Source organism: Haematobia irritans, chromosome 4 (genome assembly GCF_050003625.1).
Source record: "Haematobia irritans isolate KBUSLIRL chromosome 4, ASM5000362v1, whole genome shotgun sequence".
Lineage (NCBI taxonomy): Eukaryota > Metazoa > Arthropoda > Insecta > Diptera > Muscidae > Haematobia > Haematobia irritans.
In genome coordinates this window covers 189,309,019-189,326,507 of record NC_134400.1, presented here as the reverse complement: position 1 = coordinate 189,326,507, position 17,489 = coordinate 189,309,019, and the positions used below count along the sequence as shown (strand labels likewise).

At 36.4% G+C, this 17,489-nt stretch overlaps 1 protein-coding gene across 1 annotated transcript in view; it reads right to left on the bottom strand.

Annotated features, from left to right (window-relative positions):
• Positions 1-815: 815 nt before the first annotated feature.
• Positions 816-17,489, bottom strand: part of LOC142236510 (protein FAM135A) — a 125,582-nt gene continuing 108,908 nt past the window's right edge. The window contains exons 5-8 of the mRNA XM_075307719.1: positions 9,145-12,413; positions 8,728-8,939; positions 4,012-4,252; positions 816-1,182 (exon numbers count right to left, since the gene is read on the bottom strand). Coding sequence (XP_075163834.1) covers positions 990-1,182; positions 4,012-4,252; positions 8,728-8,939; positions 9,145-12,413 — 3,915 coding nt within the window. The 3' untranslated portion in view covers positions 816-989. The remainder of the gene's footprint in view (positions 1,183-4,011; positions 4,253-8,727; positions 8,940-9,144; positions 12,414-17,489) is intronic.

Genomic DNA, 17,489 nt, shown 5'->3' with positions numbered 1-17,489 from the left:
GTGTTTTTCTTTGTTAGACCGGGGACTTATCAGCCAACCTGTTATGTCGATAACAACGCATTCATGCACCCAGATATGGAATATGATCACCTCAAACATGTTTTAAGACAAAATGTTATTTTTGGGTTGTGACCATGTAACATGGTTTTCGCAACCATGTTATTTTCTCGGATATCATGTGTCTGCAGGTTATATTTGACGAGAAAATAACATTTTAGTGACAAACATGTTACATGGTCACCATACAAAAATAACATTTTGCTCTTGAAACATGTTTGAGGTGATCATAGTCCTTCTCTGCGTGTGTAGGATAAGAAATATACCAGGCTTAATGGGAAGTGAGTTCAATAATCGATTTCGGCATTAAAACGTGGCCAAAGCAAATCCTTTACTTTGCGTTGAAAGCGTAAAATTATCAGAATTTTCTAATTTTTCTATTTGGTCATTGGAACTGCAATATCCTTAATTCGAGCAATGTTTTTATATCGAAATAAAATATAATATTATTGATTTAATTGATTTCAATCTATGTTTGTCTTTTTCTCCTTGTTTTTCTATTGCTTCATAATTTTTTTTTTGCTTATAATTATAATGCTTGATTCTAATGTTTTTGATGATTTTTGATTTTTTTTAAGTGTTTCTGCTTTTGATTTTATACTTTAATAAAAGTTTGGCTTCAATATTTACGATCTAATAAATATTATTTGTTTTTTATATTTTTATAACTATGAAATATATAAAAAAAATCAATTCATGTAAGTATTGTTTAGTTTCTGTTTTTGCAGAGATCTATCTTCTCGGTTATTGTTAAAAACATTTTTTTTTGTTAGTTTTGCGAACTACGTGTTTTTTGTTTTTCATATTTAAATTATTTACCCTGTTAAGTAATTCCGTGCTAATTTTTTAAGAAATTTTAAATAACCTTCATGCTTCTTAGGTTCTTGGTTTTGCTTTTTGGCATTTTTTTTTAAATTGTAGATTTAGATTCGCTAACTAAAATACTTAAGACCGGCTATTAACAGGAATTTCTCTATGAACAATTCCGAATCTAGGACAGCTATGTGGGCCGCCCTGCCTATTAATGTATTGGCGGTATGTGGCAAGGCATGATGTACATCATAACGCGTTAGAGTTAGCTCGGGTCGGGCCAAGATGGGAGCTATGATATTGTTAACCATTTCTCTGTAAAGAAAAGAAAACAAAGAGTCTTGATTAGATAAAAAGGCAGACTTAACAAGTATATATGGCCGTAAGTTCGGCCAGGCCGAATCTTATGTATCCTCCACCATGGATTGCATAGAAACTTCTACGAAAGACTGTCATCCAGAATCGAATTATTTCTATAGAAATAAAAATTTTACTAAATTTTCTATAGAAATAAAATTTCGACAAAATTTTCTATAGAAATACAATTTTGGCAAAATTTTTCTTTAGTAATAACATTTTGACAAACATTTTCTATAGTAATAAAATTTTGACAAAAATTTCTATAGAAATATAATTCCCAGTAATTGTGGTATCTTAAATCATTTACTAAATTGTGAGTTAGTCCATACGTGGTATATATTCGACAAAAAAGGTATGTGTAGGTAAGTCTACAAATAATTACGAATCGATATGGACTTTTGCACGGTACGTAGGGAGCCAGAATTGAAATATGGGGGTCACTTATATGGGGGCTATATACAATTATGAAATTGATATGGGCCAATTTTTGTGTGCTTGGGGATTGATTTATCTGAGGGCTATATATAACTATAGACCGATATGGACCTAGTTAGGCATGGTTGTTAAAGGTCATATACTAGCACAATGTACCAAATTTCAACCGACTCGGATGAAATTTGCTCCTCCAAGAGGCTCCAAAACCAAATCTCGGGATCGATTTATATGGGGGCTATATATGATTATGGACTGATATGGACCACTTTTGGTATGGTTGTTAAATATCAAATACTACCAGCACGTACCAAATTTCAACCAGATCGAATGAATTTTGCTTCTCCAAAAGGCACCGGAGGTCAAATCTGGGGATCGGTTTATATGGGGGCTATATATAATTATGGACTTATATGAACCAATTCCTGCATGTTGGTCATATCATTCATCAATATTTGGATATGCGGAAGCTCTGTGCAAAATGGGTGCCGAGCGAGCTCACATTTGACCAAAAACAACAACGTGTTGATGATTCTGAGCGGTGTTTGCTGCTGTTAACTCGTAATACACCCGAGTTTTTACGTCGATATGTGACAATGGATGAAACATGGCTCCATCACTACACTCCTGAGTCCAATCGACAGTCGGCTGAGTGGACAGCGACCGGTGAACCGTCTCCGAAGCGTGCAAAGACTCAAAAGTCCGCTGGCCAAGTAATGGCGTCTGTTTTTTTGGGATGCGCAAGGAATAATTCTTATCGATTATCTTGAGAAGGGAGAAGGGAATCGGGATCGATTTATATGGGGGCTATATATGATTATGGACTGATATGGACCACTTTTGGTATGGTTGTTAAATATCAAATACTACCAGCACGTACCAAATTTCAACCAGATCGAATGAATTTTGCTTCTCCAAAAGGCACCGGAGGTCAAATCTGGGGATCGGTTTATATGGGGGCTATATATAATTATGGACTTATATGAACCAATTCCTGCATGGTTGTTGGATACCATATACTAACATCACGTACAAAATTTCAACCGAATCGGATGAATTGTGCTCTTCCAAGGGACTCCGGAGTTCAAATCTGGGGATCGGTTTATATGGGGGCTATATATAATTATGGACCGATTTCGACCAATTTTTGCATGGTCATTAAAGACCATATACTAACACCATGTACCAAATTTCAGCCGGATCTGATGAAATTTGCTTCTCGTAGAGGCTCCGCAAGCCAAATCGGGGGATCGGTTTATATGGGGCCTATATATAATTATGGGCCGATTTCGACCAATATTTGCATGGTCATTAGAGACCATATACTAACACCAGGTACCAAATTTCAGCCGGATCGGATGGAATTTTCTTTTCTTGGAGGCTCCGCTAGCCAAATCTGGGGATCGGTTTATATGGGGGCTATATATAATTATGGACCGATGTGGACTAATTTTTGCACGGTGTTTAAAGATCATATACTAACACCATGTACCAAATTTTAGCCGGATCGGATGAAATTTGCTTCTCTTAGAGGCTCCGAAAGCCAAATCGGGGGATCGGTTTATATGGGGGCTATATATAATTATGGACCGATGTCGACCAATTTTCGCATGGTTGTTAGAGACCATATACTAGTACCATGTACCAAATTTCAGCCGGATTGGATGAAATTTGCTTCTCTTAGAGGGTCTGCAAGCCAAATTTGGGGGCCCGTTTATATGGGGACTATACGTAAAAGTGGACCGATATGGCCCTTTTGCAATACCATTCGACCTACATCAATAACAACTACTTGTGCCAAGTTTCAAGTCGATATCTTGTTTCGTTCGGAAGTTAGCGTGATTTCAACAGACGGACGGACGGACGGACATGCTCAGATCGACTCTGAATTTCACCACGACCCAGAATATATATACTTTATGGGGTCTTAGAGCAATATCTCGATGTGTTACAAACGAAATGACAAAGATAATATACCCCCATCCTATGGTGGAGGGTATGAAAACAATAAAACTTTTTTTCTTATATAGAGGAATCTATAAATAATTATGAATCTATAAATAATTTGCGCATGGTAATTAGAGGGCCAAATTTGAACCGGATCGGATGAAATTTGATCCTCCAAGAGACTACGGAAATCAAATCCGGGGATCGGTTCATATGCTAGTCTATATATTTTTAAGAACTCTCAAGGGAACTGCATTATCAACAGAGTAAATACATTTTCGCCGGAGTTCTATCAACGAAAATTTCGTGGTAGCTTACCATGTTATTACCGACTGGTTTTATTTCTTCTTATAAACAGACAAAAAGCTAAATTGCCGGCAAATAATTGACATATTTTCCACTTACCTGTATATAGTACCCAAATTGGAGTTATCTCGTATCGCTGCCTTGCACAATTCCAAGCGTGCTGAATGTGCAGGAACATATCGATCTTGACTAGATCCACAAAGTAATATATTCTTGAAATGATGCAAATTACTACGTTGACTCAGTCGATATAAGAAGCTTTTACGCATATCGCTGGTATCTCGCATACATAGCTGGAGTAGTGAGCCGGATTTTTTCCATTTTTGCATAAACCACATACCTAAAATTAAAATAGAATATCAGAAAATTCAGTGATTCATTGTTTATAAGCATTTATATCGATTATATATATATATATTTAATTTAAAAATATATTTACAAAAACTTAAGCCGTTTTATTATTACATAGAGTTGTCAAAACATGAGCGCCTTATAGAAAGCCTTTCATCAACTCTGAGTTTCCAGTATTGGAGATGTTTCCTCACATTGGGGATATTTTTTTGTGAATGGGGACAAGATTTTTGAGTTGGGGACATGGGGATTTGGAGAGAAATTTCCATAAATTTGGGGATTTTTGTGGGGATTTTTTTTTAAATCTGTTTGACATAATAAATTAAAATCAAATTTCTAAATTTTTTACAAAAGAAGTTCAGTGGTTCATTAAGAGTTAAAAAAGAAAACTATGCTGCTTTTTATTCCACGGTATTCGAAAGAGTGCAAATGGAGCATTTGAAATAGAAATGGACACAGGATTTTATTTCGGTGGCCCAAGCTCTTTTTTTTTAATTTTACTCAGTTTGGCTAAGTTATTTTTCTACAATAGCAAAATCATTTCAGGCTCGTTGCCCCCGTAATCAAGGTTCATCACTGATTCGGACAGTATATCCGATAAATATTCACCTTAATATTGATCTACCACCATGGTAGTCACTCGAGCCAAAAATAATCTACCAAAATTCGGAGAAAATTTTACCAAAAAAAAAGTTAAAATTTTCAAAAATGTAGTTCTATAGAAAATTTTGTCAAAGTGTTATTTCTATGTAGAAAACATTTTTTTCCATATAGAAAATTTTTGCCAAAATTTTATTCGAAATTTTTGTCGAAATTTAATTTCTATATAGAAAATTTTGTCGAAATTTAATTTCTATAGAAAAATTTGTCAAAATTTTATTTCTATAGAAAATGTTGTCAAAATTTTATTTCTATAAAAAATTTTGCCAAAATTTTATTTCCATAGAAAATTTTGTCAAAATTTTATTTCTATAGAAAATTTTCTCAAAATTTTCTTTCTATAGAAAATGTTGTCAAAATTTTATTTATATAAAAAATTTTGCCAAAATTTTATTTCCATAGAAAATTTTGTCAAAATTTTATTTCTATAGAAAATTTTGTCAAAATTTTATTTCCATAGAATATTTTGTCAAAATTTTATATCTATAGGAAACTTTGTCGAAATTTTATTTCTATAGAAAATTTTGCCAAAATTGTATTTCCATATTGAAAAATTTTATTCGAAATGTTTGTCGAAATATTATTTCTATATAGAAAATTTTGTCAAAATTTTATTTCTATATAAAAAATTTTGTCAAAATTTTATTTCTATAGAAAATTTTGTCAAAATTTTATTTCTATGTAGAAAATTTTGTCAAAATTTTATTTCTATAGAAAATGTTGTAAAATTTTATTTCTATAGAAAATTTTGGCAAAATTTTATTTCCATAGAAAATTTTGGCAAAATTTTTTTTCTATAGAAAATTTTATCATTTTTATTTCTATAGAAAATGTTGTAAAATTTTATTTCTATAGAAAATTTTGGCAAAATTTTATTTCTATAGATAATTTTGTAAAAATTTTATTTCTATAGAAAATGTTGTCAAAATTTTATTTCTATAGAAAATTTTGCCAAAATTTTATTTCCATAGAATATTTTGTCAAAATTTTATTTCTATAGAAAAGGTTGTCAAAATTGTATTTCTATAGAAAAATTTGTCAAAATTTTATTTCTATAGAAAATTTTGTCAAAATTTTATTTCCATAGAAAATGTTGTCAAAATTTTATTTCTATAGAAACTTTTTGCAAAATTTTATTTCTATAAAAAATTTTTGCAAAATTTTATTTTATAGAAAATTTTATCAAAATTTTACTTCTATAGAAAATTTTGTCAAACTTTTACTTCTATAGAAAATTTTGTCAACGTTTTATTTCTATTGAAAATTTTTTTCAACATTTTATTTCTATAGAAAATTTTGCCAAAATTTTATTTCCATATTGAATATTTTTGCCAAAATTTTATTCGAAATTTTTGTCGAAATTTAATTTCTATATAGGAAATTTTGTCAAAATTTTATTTCCATAGTAAATTTTGGCAAAATTTTATTTCTGTAGAAAATTTTTTCAAAATTTTATCTCCATAGAAATGTTGCCAAAATTTTATTTCCATAGAAAATTTTGTCAATATTTTATTTCTATAGAAAACTTTATCAAAATTTTATTTCCATTGAAAATTTTGTCAAAAGTTTATTTCTATACTAAATTTTATCAAAATTTTATTTCTACACCGAAAAAAAGTGAACTGTTTTATAGGAAGAATGAACTACCTCGCACGAAAATTGAACTAAATTTTGCTATACATTTTGAGAGTTCCACAAAGCTTTGTTAAAACCAGTAAAATTTAAAGCCCTGTTGTACTTTTTAACTGCAGTTCACGAAATTACAGAAAAAATTAACTAAAAGTAAAGAAGAAAATCATTGGCGCCAAATCATGACCATTTTAACCATACAATAGTTCATTCTTACTATTTTTGGGAATCGCAGGAAAATCTTCGTTTACTTTGGTTCATATTGAACTTATGTGTACGGTCATTGAACTTTATACCCACGTTGAGTTCATAAAATTTTTGAGACATACTTAAAAAAAGAAAGATTTCTTTATGCTGCGGAAAACTTCGATAAACATAATAAAATTTAATTACTAGCAAATAATTTTTTTCCTATAAAAACAAGTTAAATATTTGTTAGTAGTTAGTTGAACTACGGAAATTTTTTTCTGTGTATAGAAAATGTTATTTCTATGTAGAAAAATTTGCCAAGATTTTATTTCCATATAGAAAATTTTTTCAAAATTTTATTTCTATAGAAAATTTTGTCAAAATTTTATTTCTACAGAAAATGTTGTCAAAATTTTATTTCTATATAGAAAATTTTGGCAAAATTTTATTTCTATAGAAAATTTTATCAAAATTTTATTTCTATAGAAAATGTTGTCAAAATTTTATTTCTATAGAAAATGTTGTCAAAATTTTATTTCTATATAGAAAATTTTGGAAAAATTTTATTTCCATAGAAAATTTTGGCAAAATTTTATTTCTATAGAAAATTTTATCAAAATTTTATTTCTATAGAAAATTTTGTCAAAATTTTATTTCTATAGAAAATTTTGTCAAAATTTTATTTCTATAGAAAATTTTGTCAAAATTTTATTCCTATGAAGAAAATTTTGCCAAAATTTAATTCGAAATTTTATTTCTATATAGAAAATTATGTCGAAATTTTATTTCTATATAGAAAATTTTTTCAAAATTTTATTTCTATAAAAAAATTTGTCAAAATTTTATTTCTATAGAAAAATTTGTCAAAATTTTATTTCTATAGAAAATTTTATCAACATTTTATTTCTATAGAAAAGTTTGTCATAATTTTATTTCTTTAGAAAATTTTGTCAAAAGTTTATTTCTATAGAAAATTTATGAATTACCTCTTCTCTACCTAATCTACCAAAACATCAAAAAATTTACCAATCAGTGAAACAATAAAAAATCTACCATTTCTGGTAGAATGTTACCATCTGTGGCAATCGTGACTATCACCCAATTTTAGAAGTAGGTTAGGTTAGGTCTGGTGGCAGGCCGATATTTAAGGCTCACTTAGACTATTCAGTCCATTGTAATACCACAGTGGTGAATTTCTCCCTTATAATTGAGTGCTGCCCGATTCCATGTTTAGCTCAATGACAAGGGACCTCATTTTAATAGCCGAGTCCGAAAGGCGTTACACATTGCTGTGAAACCACTTAGAGAAACTTTAAAAGACTCAGAACTGTCACCAGCAACACTGAGAGAGGATAATCCACCGCTGAAAAACTTTTCGGTGTTCGCTCGAAGCAGGAATCGAACGAACGACCCTTTGTATGTAAGGCGGGCATGATGTACATCAAATTTTAGAAGTACATTTTCCTTCATTTCCCAATTTTAGAAGTACATCTTCCTTCATAAATACAAGATGACCGAACTCCCATTTTCATATCTCCATCATTTGGAAGACTATCACCGATCTCTTGTTTTTTTTTCGAACACACAGTTGAATTTTTTTAACCACAAATCAATTTTTGTTTCTATTTTCTTCGATCGGTAGAGACCGTCCATTGAGGCTTTGTTATCGATTGTTTATATTTTATTCCTATAATAAATACAAGGGGTACTGTATTATCGGTATGTAACTAGGATTTTTGTAGAACCCGGCCTTTACGCCCGGTATGCATCCTTGATAAAATTTCTGCATCCAATAGAATAGAAACCTTTGCTAGAGAAATTCTCGTTAAAACGATGTTGCTTCATTTTAATCGAAATGAGCCGACTTAATCGACGATCTCGTCGATTGTCTAAATATAGTCGTTGGTGTGATTCGACGGTTTCATTCTCTGATTAGGAGGTTTTGTACATATTTTATACTCATACAAAAGACATGGTCCTACTCACCCATATTAACAAGTCCGCTAGTATTGTACAATGTACCCAGATGAGGTCCCGATAATGATAGGAATGTATGCAGACGTGGCAATAGTGAACGCATTTGTGGTCTTGCCAAGGCGCTGCGTACAATAATTGTTCCCAATGAATGAGCTACGAAGGAAATGCGTGTTGGATTGAGTCCACAGGTTTCGATATGGTATAAAATTTCAGCAACAAGTCTGCAAGAGAGTGAGATTAATTAACATTCACAGAAATTTGTTTACAGAGAAGTTGCAAGAGAAAGTATTTTTTTGTTGATTTTGGAATATTTTCTCTTCGAATTTCTCTCACATGCTATTTCTCTCTGAGTCAAGTAAGAGAATCTGTTATTCACCTCACATATGAGAGATTCTCTTTTTTCTCTCAGCTTTTTTTTAAACTCACCTATCAGTCATGGTATCGAAATCGGAAAATGTATCACCCTGATTACGTTCAGACATTAGAAATTCCAAATTGGCCCCTGGTAAACCCAATTCTAGATAGGTGCGAACCAAGCGCAAATCAGCCGAATTGCCATCGAGGCCATGAACACAAATAATTAAATGCATGCCATTCGGTGAGAAGGCACGATATTCGTCGCTGATATAAAAATAAGGCAATTCTGAGGAGAGTTTGGTAAAGTCTGAATAAATGCTGCCGTTGTATTTCAATTGTTTGCGAAATTCTTCGCGATATTTTTCAAATTCCATTAACGATATGTTGCATTCCTGGCCCTTGGGCTGTTTTTTATGGGATTTTGTGCTACTGGAACGTATAACCGCAACACATTGATGTTGCGTTGCCGACGCGGATGGCGGAGGAGGCGGTGGCTGCGATGATATATTCGAATTCTCTTTATTCTCATCCTCGGCATTATCTTGAGATTGTTGACTGGATAGTTGTGATGAGGAGTTCATGGGCAATTTGGACTGACTGCTTGAGGCATTCGATGGAGTCGAACGATTCGATTTATTATTATTGACTACAGAGATTTTATTATTTCCCAGATTTCCAAAATCTTTAGGACGTTTCATTTCGATTATACTATGGGATCGTACTACAGGTTTATTGGTGAATATACTGGCCGGCGTTATGGGTTTCATGGATTCGTAGATGTGGTAGACGGGGTTATCTATGGCTACAATGGGTTGTCTCAGATTCATGGCATGTTGGGGTATTTCCTTAAGAGGAGGTGGTGGAGCCGGCGGTATTATCATCGAGGATGAGGGGGAAGAGTGTTGGGTTAGACTTAGATAGGTATCTTGATTGGTTGGCGGATGATGTTGGCTCAATTGATTGCTATTTGTATGCTGGGCTGGTTTGCTATGTTCCTTGGTAGTTCGCTTGTGAGGTTGCGGCTTTTCATTGGCATTGGCCAGTGGTGGATCTCGAAATTCATCGGGCGGCAAGAGATCATCTTGAAATTGTTGAGGTGGCGGTACTCTCACATTGGTTATGGTTGAGGTCTCCTTAATGCTGGTTAAATCAAAATCCGATTTGGATTTCTCTGTTTTACGATGACGTTCTCGTCTTTGATTTTGTATCAAAGAGAAATCCGAATCTTCGACCTCCGTTGATTCGTTATAGGGCAAGTTTCTTAAATTCCTTCTCAACTCAGAGCGTAAACGTTCCGGTTTTACTTTGACTGTGACCGAGGTAACTTTCTTGTTAATTAAACCCCCTTCGGGGGTGGTTTGTAAGACGCTTTTCATTTGCCCCCTTGACTCTTTGAGTTTTTTACTTTTATTCTGTTGCTCCAAGAGCTTTTGCAATTTCAAACGCAATTGCTCACCATTCAAACGGGTCTCTAGTTCATTTCTCTCCTTAGTTTGCTGTTGCTTCAATATGGTCTCCGGACTAGAGGGTACTATGGAACTACGCCTACTGGAAACCCAACCACTTTCTTCACTCAACGATGATGTGGAATCACTTATCACTGCTTCGGTGGTGAACTGAGGTGGTGGGACCAAATTAGGCAGAGATTCACTAAAACCGCTGGTGGTTTGTTCTTGATCGACCGATACCGATGTCGTGTCCAGCTTAAAGGGCACACTGGCTGAGGAGAGCATTTTCTGTTCGGCCTTGGCCTTTTTCACTTTGGAAGGTATGTCGCTTTCCGAACTGCTAGATTCCTTGCGTAAGGTACCATTTTTCAACATTTCCTTAAGATCGGATACTCGTACTCTGGCTATTTCTACGGAACGGGGTATGGTGGAACTATTATTGGCTTCGCCTTCAGTGCAAGCATTATTCAATTGCCTTAAAGCTTGGGAAGAACTACTGCGGGGTATAGCTATTTGTTGAGGCCAAACTATGGAATTTGCAGGAGTGCTATTACCTGTTGCTGTGCCCTCTGGGAGCCCTGATGGCCCCCCATTAGTGGGAAATAAGCTCCTTGGTATTATCTCTCCATTCTTGGGTAATGAGTTGTAGTACGATTGTTGGCGTTCCACCATCTTCTTGGGAGGATTTAACATTTTGATCTCATGCAAATAGTCATATTTACTGGCGGTCATCGAATGCATATCCATGGGTGGCCTACCCAGGGTACGTGCATTTGAGGGTCCGTACTTTTGATATTGTGGTACAACTCCATTTGTTGGCACATCGCCGGAGGGGCCCTCAAAGTTTTTATATTTCATGCGAAACTCGTTGATGTTTCGCATTAGATCCTCGGCCTGGATCTTGGGTTTACGATTGCCATTCAGACCAAATCCTTTAAAGGTTTTCTCCTGGGCCATCTCATTGTACCCGAGGTCATGCCTTAATTCGTTTTCCGATAATTTCGTTGCATAGGCCAAGGCATTCTGGTAGGTGGTCCTTAAGGAAGGTGTGCTGTGCACAGTACCATCCAATTGATCCAAAGACTTACTATGCCTGGCTGGCAGGGTACCTGAACTGCCCATATCACAAAATTCATTCATTGTGGGATCAATGCCACTATCAATTTCGTCTAGCAAACCATTGACCGAATGTCTCGACATATAGCGATGACCCAATGATGGAGCAGTGGGTCCTTTAGCTGCGGCCGATGGCGCTATGGTAAGGCTAGCCTGTAAAATCTCTCCACCCAAGGCGAAACGTGGTGTTAACACTCCTGCTAAGCCGTTCTGTTTCGTTGCATAATCATAATTGGTCACACCACAAGAGCATTCCTTGCCTCCAGCCGATGCTGATCGGCTGCCGTTAACTGTCTTATCTGTTGTTGAGCAATTATTCACCTTATTCTTACCATTTACCACAGACATATCGACCCGATTCAGATGAGGCTCTGAGCCAGTCCGTTTACGGGTAAATTTTCCAGGTTCCACATAACGATCCTCAAAAATTAATGGCATCGAGTTGGTATCACCATCTATGGGAGTACAATGTACCGGTAGCGGAGGTAACGATTGCATATATCGACTTCTCCGTGCCATTTCCGATATGGCCACATAATTTTGATAGTTGCTGTCATAGCATCCGGCTGCTGTGTGTCTCGGATTCTCCATGACAAAGAAACCTTCGGCAAATCGTCGAACTCTGAGGATATGGTGCTTTTTAGCCAACATCGTATGTACCGATGGTTGTGTTGAGGCTATCAAAACTCTGCGCCAAAACATTATGCACTCTGCGCATAATTGAGCAATGTCTGAATTGGCGCGTATAGTAAAGTCTTCTTCGGAGTCATGGGTCTGTAAAGAAAGGCAAAAGAAATTTTAGAGTTAAAACCACTGCTTATGATTGAAATAGAGAGAGAGAGAGTTGTAGATGAATGATTTTCACCGCGAACCTAGCGATGAAACTTAGTGACTTCAATGCTATCAGTAATCTACCTCAAATCGAAAGCAATCACATTCAACTCTCGACCTCTCGAAGCCGTGAAGCAGAAGCGGGAGGATGGTCATTTAAGAGGGTAAAACATATGCCTGTCCAAGCATTCGAAAGATTTGGATGCTTGATTTAGAATTTGTTGTCTATACTGTTGGGAGCAGAGAGAAGATTCTGAAAGCATTTTTAATGGTAGGTTACCACTGAAGTTGGCAAAGACGCGAATAAGGGTGATTTCCCTTCTCATGCCCGTAGGGTAGACACTTGTGTCATCTCTCCTCTCCAGCCTTGTGGAGAATATTCCAGCTGCCAAACACCAACGAGTTTCCGAAAAATCCACAGCATAACAACCGATTTGCATAACATTACAGCATACATAAACAGGGGAATAATTCAAACGAAGCCGTGTCACAAGACGGTCCTTGTAGCTCTTGACCTATCCAAGATATTCGATATGGTTGAAGATATTGAAAACACGTCACTACCGGCTGTAACTAAACGTTTGATTCTTAATCGTGCGTGTGGGCGCTAGTCATACTAGGAATTTAGAGATTGAAAGTCGAATACTCGTAGTGTAAAACTCTGGTACTCTATCTTCTATTCCACCCCCTCCTAACGGACAACTATAAGATAATGACATCCAGTCTCTTTGATTATATATGCGATCGGTTAAACATCTATCTTGCTGATCTTACCAATTACTTCACTGCTAGGAATTTGAAGATATCCGAATCCAAATCCAATTTTCTACATGGTCCCTAGTAGTCAGGCAGTTGAATATTCGAGTCGACGAATTTCGACATCAAACTATTCCAACATCTTCCGGGCCAAATTCGACATTCTTTTTAAATCATCTGCACATGCCATTGCAGAAACGAGGTCCTCAAATTTCTTGCCGGCAGAACTTGACCGCATTGGTCAAGAAAACAGCAATTACCCGGACAGTTCCACGGCCTTAGAACTGGGACAGGAACTATCCCAGAACAACCCTGGATCTTTATCCTTAAACATAATTACATGTTATCAAAGAAGTAACCATAACAACCGATTTGCATACCATTAGAGCATACATAAACAGGGGAATAATTCAAACGAAGCCGTGTCACAAGACGGTCCTTGTAGCTCTTGACCTATCCAAGATATTCGATATGGTTGAAGATATTGAAAACACGTCACTACCGGCTGTAACTAAACGTTTGATTCTTAATCGTGCGTGTGGGCGCTAGTCATACTAGGAATTTAGAGATTGAAAGTCGAATACTCGTAGAGTAAAACTCTGGTACTCTATCTTCTATTTCACCCCCTCCTAACGGTCAACTGTAAGATCATTACATACAGTCTCTTGCTGATTATATATGCGATCGGTTAAACATCTATCTTGCTGATCTTACCAGTTACTTCACTGCTAGGAATTTGAAGATATCCGAATCCAAATCCAATTTTCTACATGGTCCCTAGTAGTCAGGCAGTTGAATATTCGAGTCGACGATTTTCGACATTAAACTATTCCAACATCTTCCGGGCCAAATTCGACATTCTTTTTAAATCATCTGCACATGCCATTGCAGAAACGAGGTCCTCAAGTTTCTTGCCGCCAGAACTTGGAATGCGGTCAAGAAAACAGCAATTACCCGGACAGTTCCACGGCCTCAGTGTGGAAACCTCAGACAAGCGACACGTAGGAGCTCAATGCTGTCCTTAGAACTGAGACATGAATTATCCCAGAACAACCCTGGATCTTTATCCTTAAACATAATAACATGTTATCAAAGAAGTAACCATACGAATGTAAAGCTTGATCTTGACTTTCTAGATCGCCAGATACAGCGCTATAAAATAGAGCATTTAAATCAGGCAGGTTTGAACTGGAAATGTAGCTGATACGGTGAGAAAGTTAAACCTGTTCTTGGAGTACGACCACTGTCCATTGAACCTAGAGGAAAAATACCTCCCAAGGCACGCTATGTAATCAGGCAAGAGCTTGGGATTCATATAAAGAAACCTTGTTGATCAGTTGTAAAGTAATTGGCCGGTGAGTGGCAAATTAGGCAGTGTCAATGTGAACACCTCAGACAAGTGACAGACCTGTCTGCTGCCCTTAAAACTGAGATAGGGAGATTCCACAGTACACCCCTGGATCTTCATGGGAAATTCTCAGACATAATTACATGTTATCAAAGCAGTAACCATCCGAATCGTCATCGGTAGATAGGCTATTGCCGCTCAGCAATGTAAAGCTTGATCTTCACTTTCTAGAGCGCGTGATCCAGTGTGATATACCAGAATATACCAGACCGGTACGAACAGGATTTATGAGGATACTGTAGCTGATGCCGTGAGAATTTTAATCTTGTACTCGGAGTACGACCACTGCCCATTGAACCAGAGGAAAGAAACCTCCCAAGGCACACCACGTAATCTGGCAAGAACTTAGGTTGTCAACAAAGAAGCTTTGTTGACCACTTACAAAGTAATTGGCCGGTCAGTGAAAATTATGCAGCGCCAGTATGGACACCTAAGATAAGTGACACGTGGGGGATTAATATACCGACCTGTCCGAACGCTGCCCTTACAACTGCGACAGGGAGATCTTTATGGAAAATCCTCCGACATAATTACAATTACATCCGGATTACCATCTTGTGAACAGGCTATTGCCACCCAGGAAAGTAAAGCTTGATCTTCTCTTTCTAGAGCGTGAGATCCAGCGTGACACAAGAGAGTTTTTAAACCCGGCCATATACCAGACAGGTCTGAACAGTCGGTCGGAGTCGGAGTCCGACTATAGGCCATTGTACCAGAGGAATAGACCCAAGGTCAGGTTAGTGTGGAGACCTCAGACAAGTGACCCGTAGGCGATTAATATACAGATCTGTCTGAACGTTGCCCTTAGAACTGAGACAGGGAGATATCGCAGTACACCCCTGGATCTTTACGAGGATCATCAGACATAACTTGTTATCGAAGCAGTAACCATTCGAATTCACTGCAATGTGAAACGCCGCACATAGGTAGATATTGAGTAATTAGGGGGCCAAAAGTCAAAATCTTAAATACGTAGTAGGCGCAAAATATTGACGTCTACGTATAGTAAACATTTCCGGGAATTACCCCCCACCCCTTTTTTCAACAACCATACGTCACCGCTTCCGTGAAGTTAGACGCAATTTGATCGTTGACTTGATACGTATTTCTATTTGGGTGCCCGAATTATATCAAATTTCGCAATACGCATGTATGTTTATTTTAAGTTGTGTAGTGAAGTGAAAGTGAAAGTGATTCCCATAGCTCAAGTAAGCTTCTATTAAATAAATAATAAGGGTGATACGGTCAAAATTTGGTCAATATAAACTTGTGTATTTCTTTCAATTTTGCATTTAAAAAACCTGAACACCCCTCATTTTGAAGGTGTGTGTGTCGAATGTTGCTCCTATTTTGATTTTAGAATTCACTGTTCAGTTGTCAAAATGCCGTCCAAGCAAGAAGAGCAGCGTATCAAAATTTTGCTCGCGCATCACGAAAATCCGAGCTACTCGCACGCAAAGCTGGCAAAATCGCTAAAAGTTGCCAAATCAACCGTTACAAATATAATTAAAGTGTTTGGGGAACGTTTGTCGACAGCCAGGATGTCTGGATCAGGGGGAAATCGAAAACCGGAAGCCGCTGAGACGACAAAGAGAGTTGCCGGTAGTTTCAAGCGAAACCCTAACCTCTCTCCGAGATGCCGCAAATAAGCTGGGTGTATCGTCTACAACCGTGCATCGAGCCAAAAAACGAGCCGGACTATCGACTTACAAGAAGGTAGTGACTCCAAATCGTGATGATAAACAAAATACGACGGCCAAAGCGCGATCCCGGAGGCTTTCTGTGGCGAAGAAGGTGGACAAGGTGGCTGTACAAAATCTGATGGCAGGTGTCAAGAGTGAGGCCCGGCAATTCGGATTTGGAAAAGCGAAAGCCTAACTGAATATTTTTCCTGAATTTTATACTAATTGAACTTGAAAAAGAAATTTAATTTGATTTTTTAAATAAACGATTTCACCGATTTACACGCGTTTTCCCTTGACCAAATTTTGACCGTATCACCCTTTAATTACAATTACATCCAGATTACCATCTTGTGAACAGGTTATTGCCACCCAGGAATGTAAAGCTTGATCTTCTCTTTCTAGAGCGTGAGATCCAGAGTGATAAAAGAGAGTTTTTAAACCCGGCAATATACAAGACAGGTCTGAACAGTCGGTCGGAGTCCGACTATAGGCCATTGTACCAGAGGAATAGACCCAAGGTCAGGTTAGTGTGGAGACCTCAGACAAGTGACCCGTAGGCGATTAATATACAGATCTGTCTGAACGTTGCCCTTAGAACTGAGACAGGGAGATATCGCAGTACACCCCTGGATTTTTACGAGGATCATCAGACATAAATTGTTATCGAAGCAGTAACCATCCGAATTCACTGCAATGTGAAACGCCGCACATAGGTAGATATTGAGTAATTAGGCGGCCAAAAGTCAAAATCTTAAATACGTAGTAGGCGCAAAATATTGACGTCTACGTATAGTAAACACTTCCGGGAATTACCCCCACCCCTTTTTTCAATAACCATACGTCACTGCTTCCGTGCAGTTAGACGCAATTTGATCGTTGACTTGATACGTATTTCTATTTGGGTGTCCGAATTATATCAAATTTCGCAATACGCATGTATGTTTATTTTAAGTTGTGTAGTGAAGTGAAAGTGAAAGTGATTCCCATAGCTCAAGTAAGCTTCTATTAAATAAATAATAGTTTTAACTTTTATTTTTAACTATCGTTTTATTTTTCGATAGTTGAACATACCCTCTTTTTCACATAAATAATTTATTTTTTTTAATTTCAAAAGCAATTTTGTTATGGATCAGGATTCCTCCGGATCATATTTTTATGTTTATTGAATAC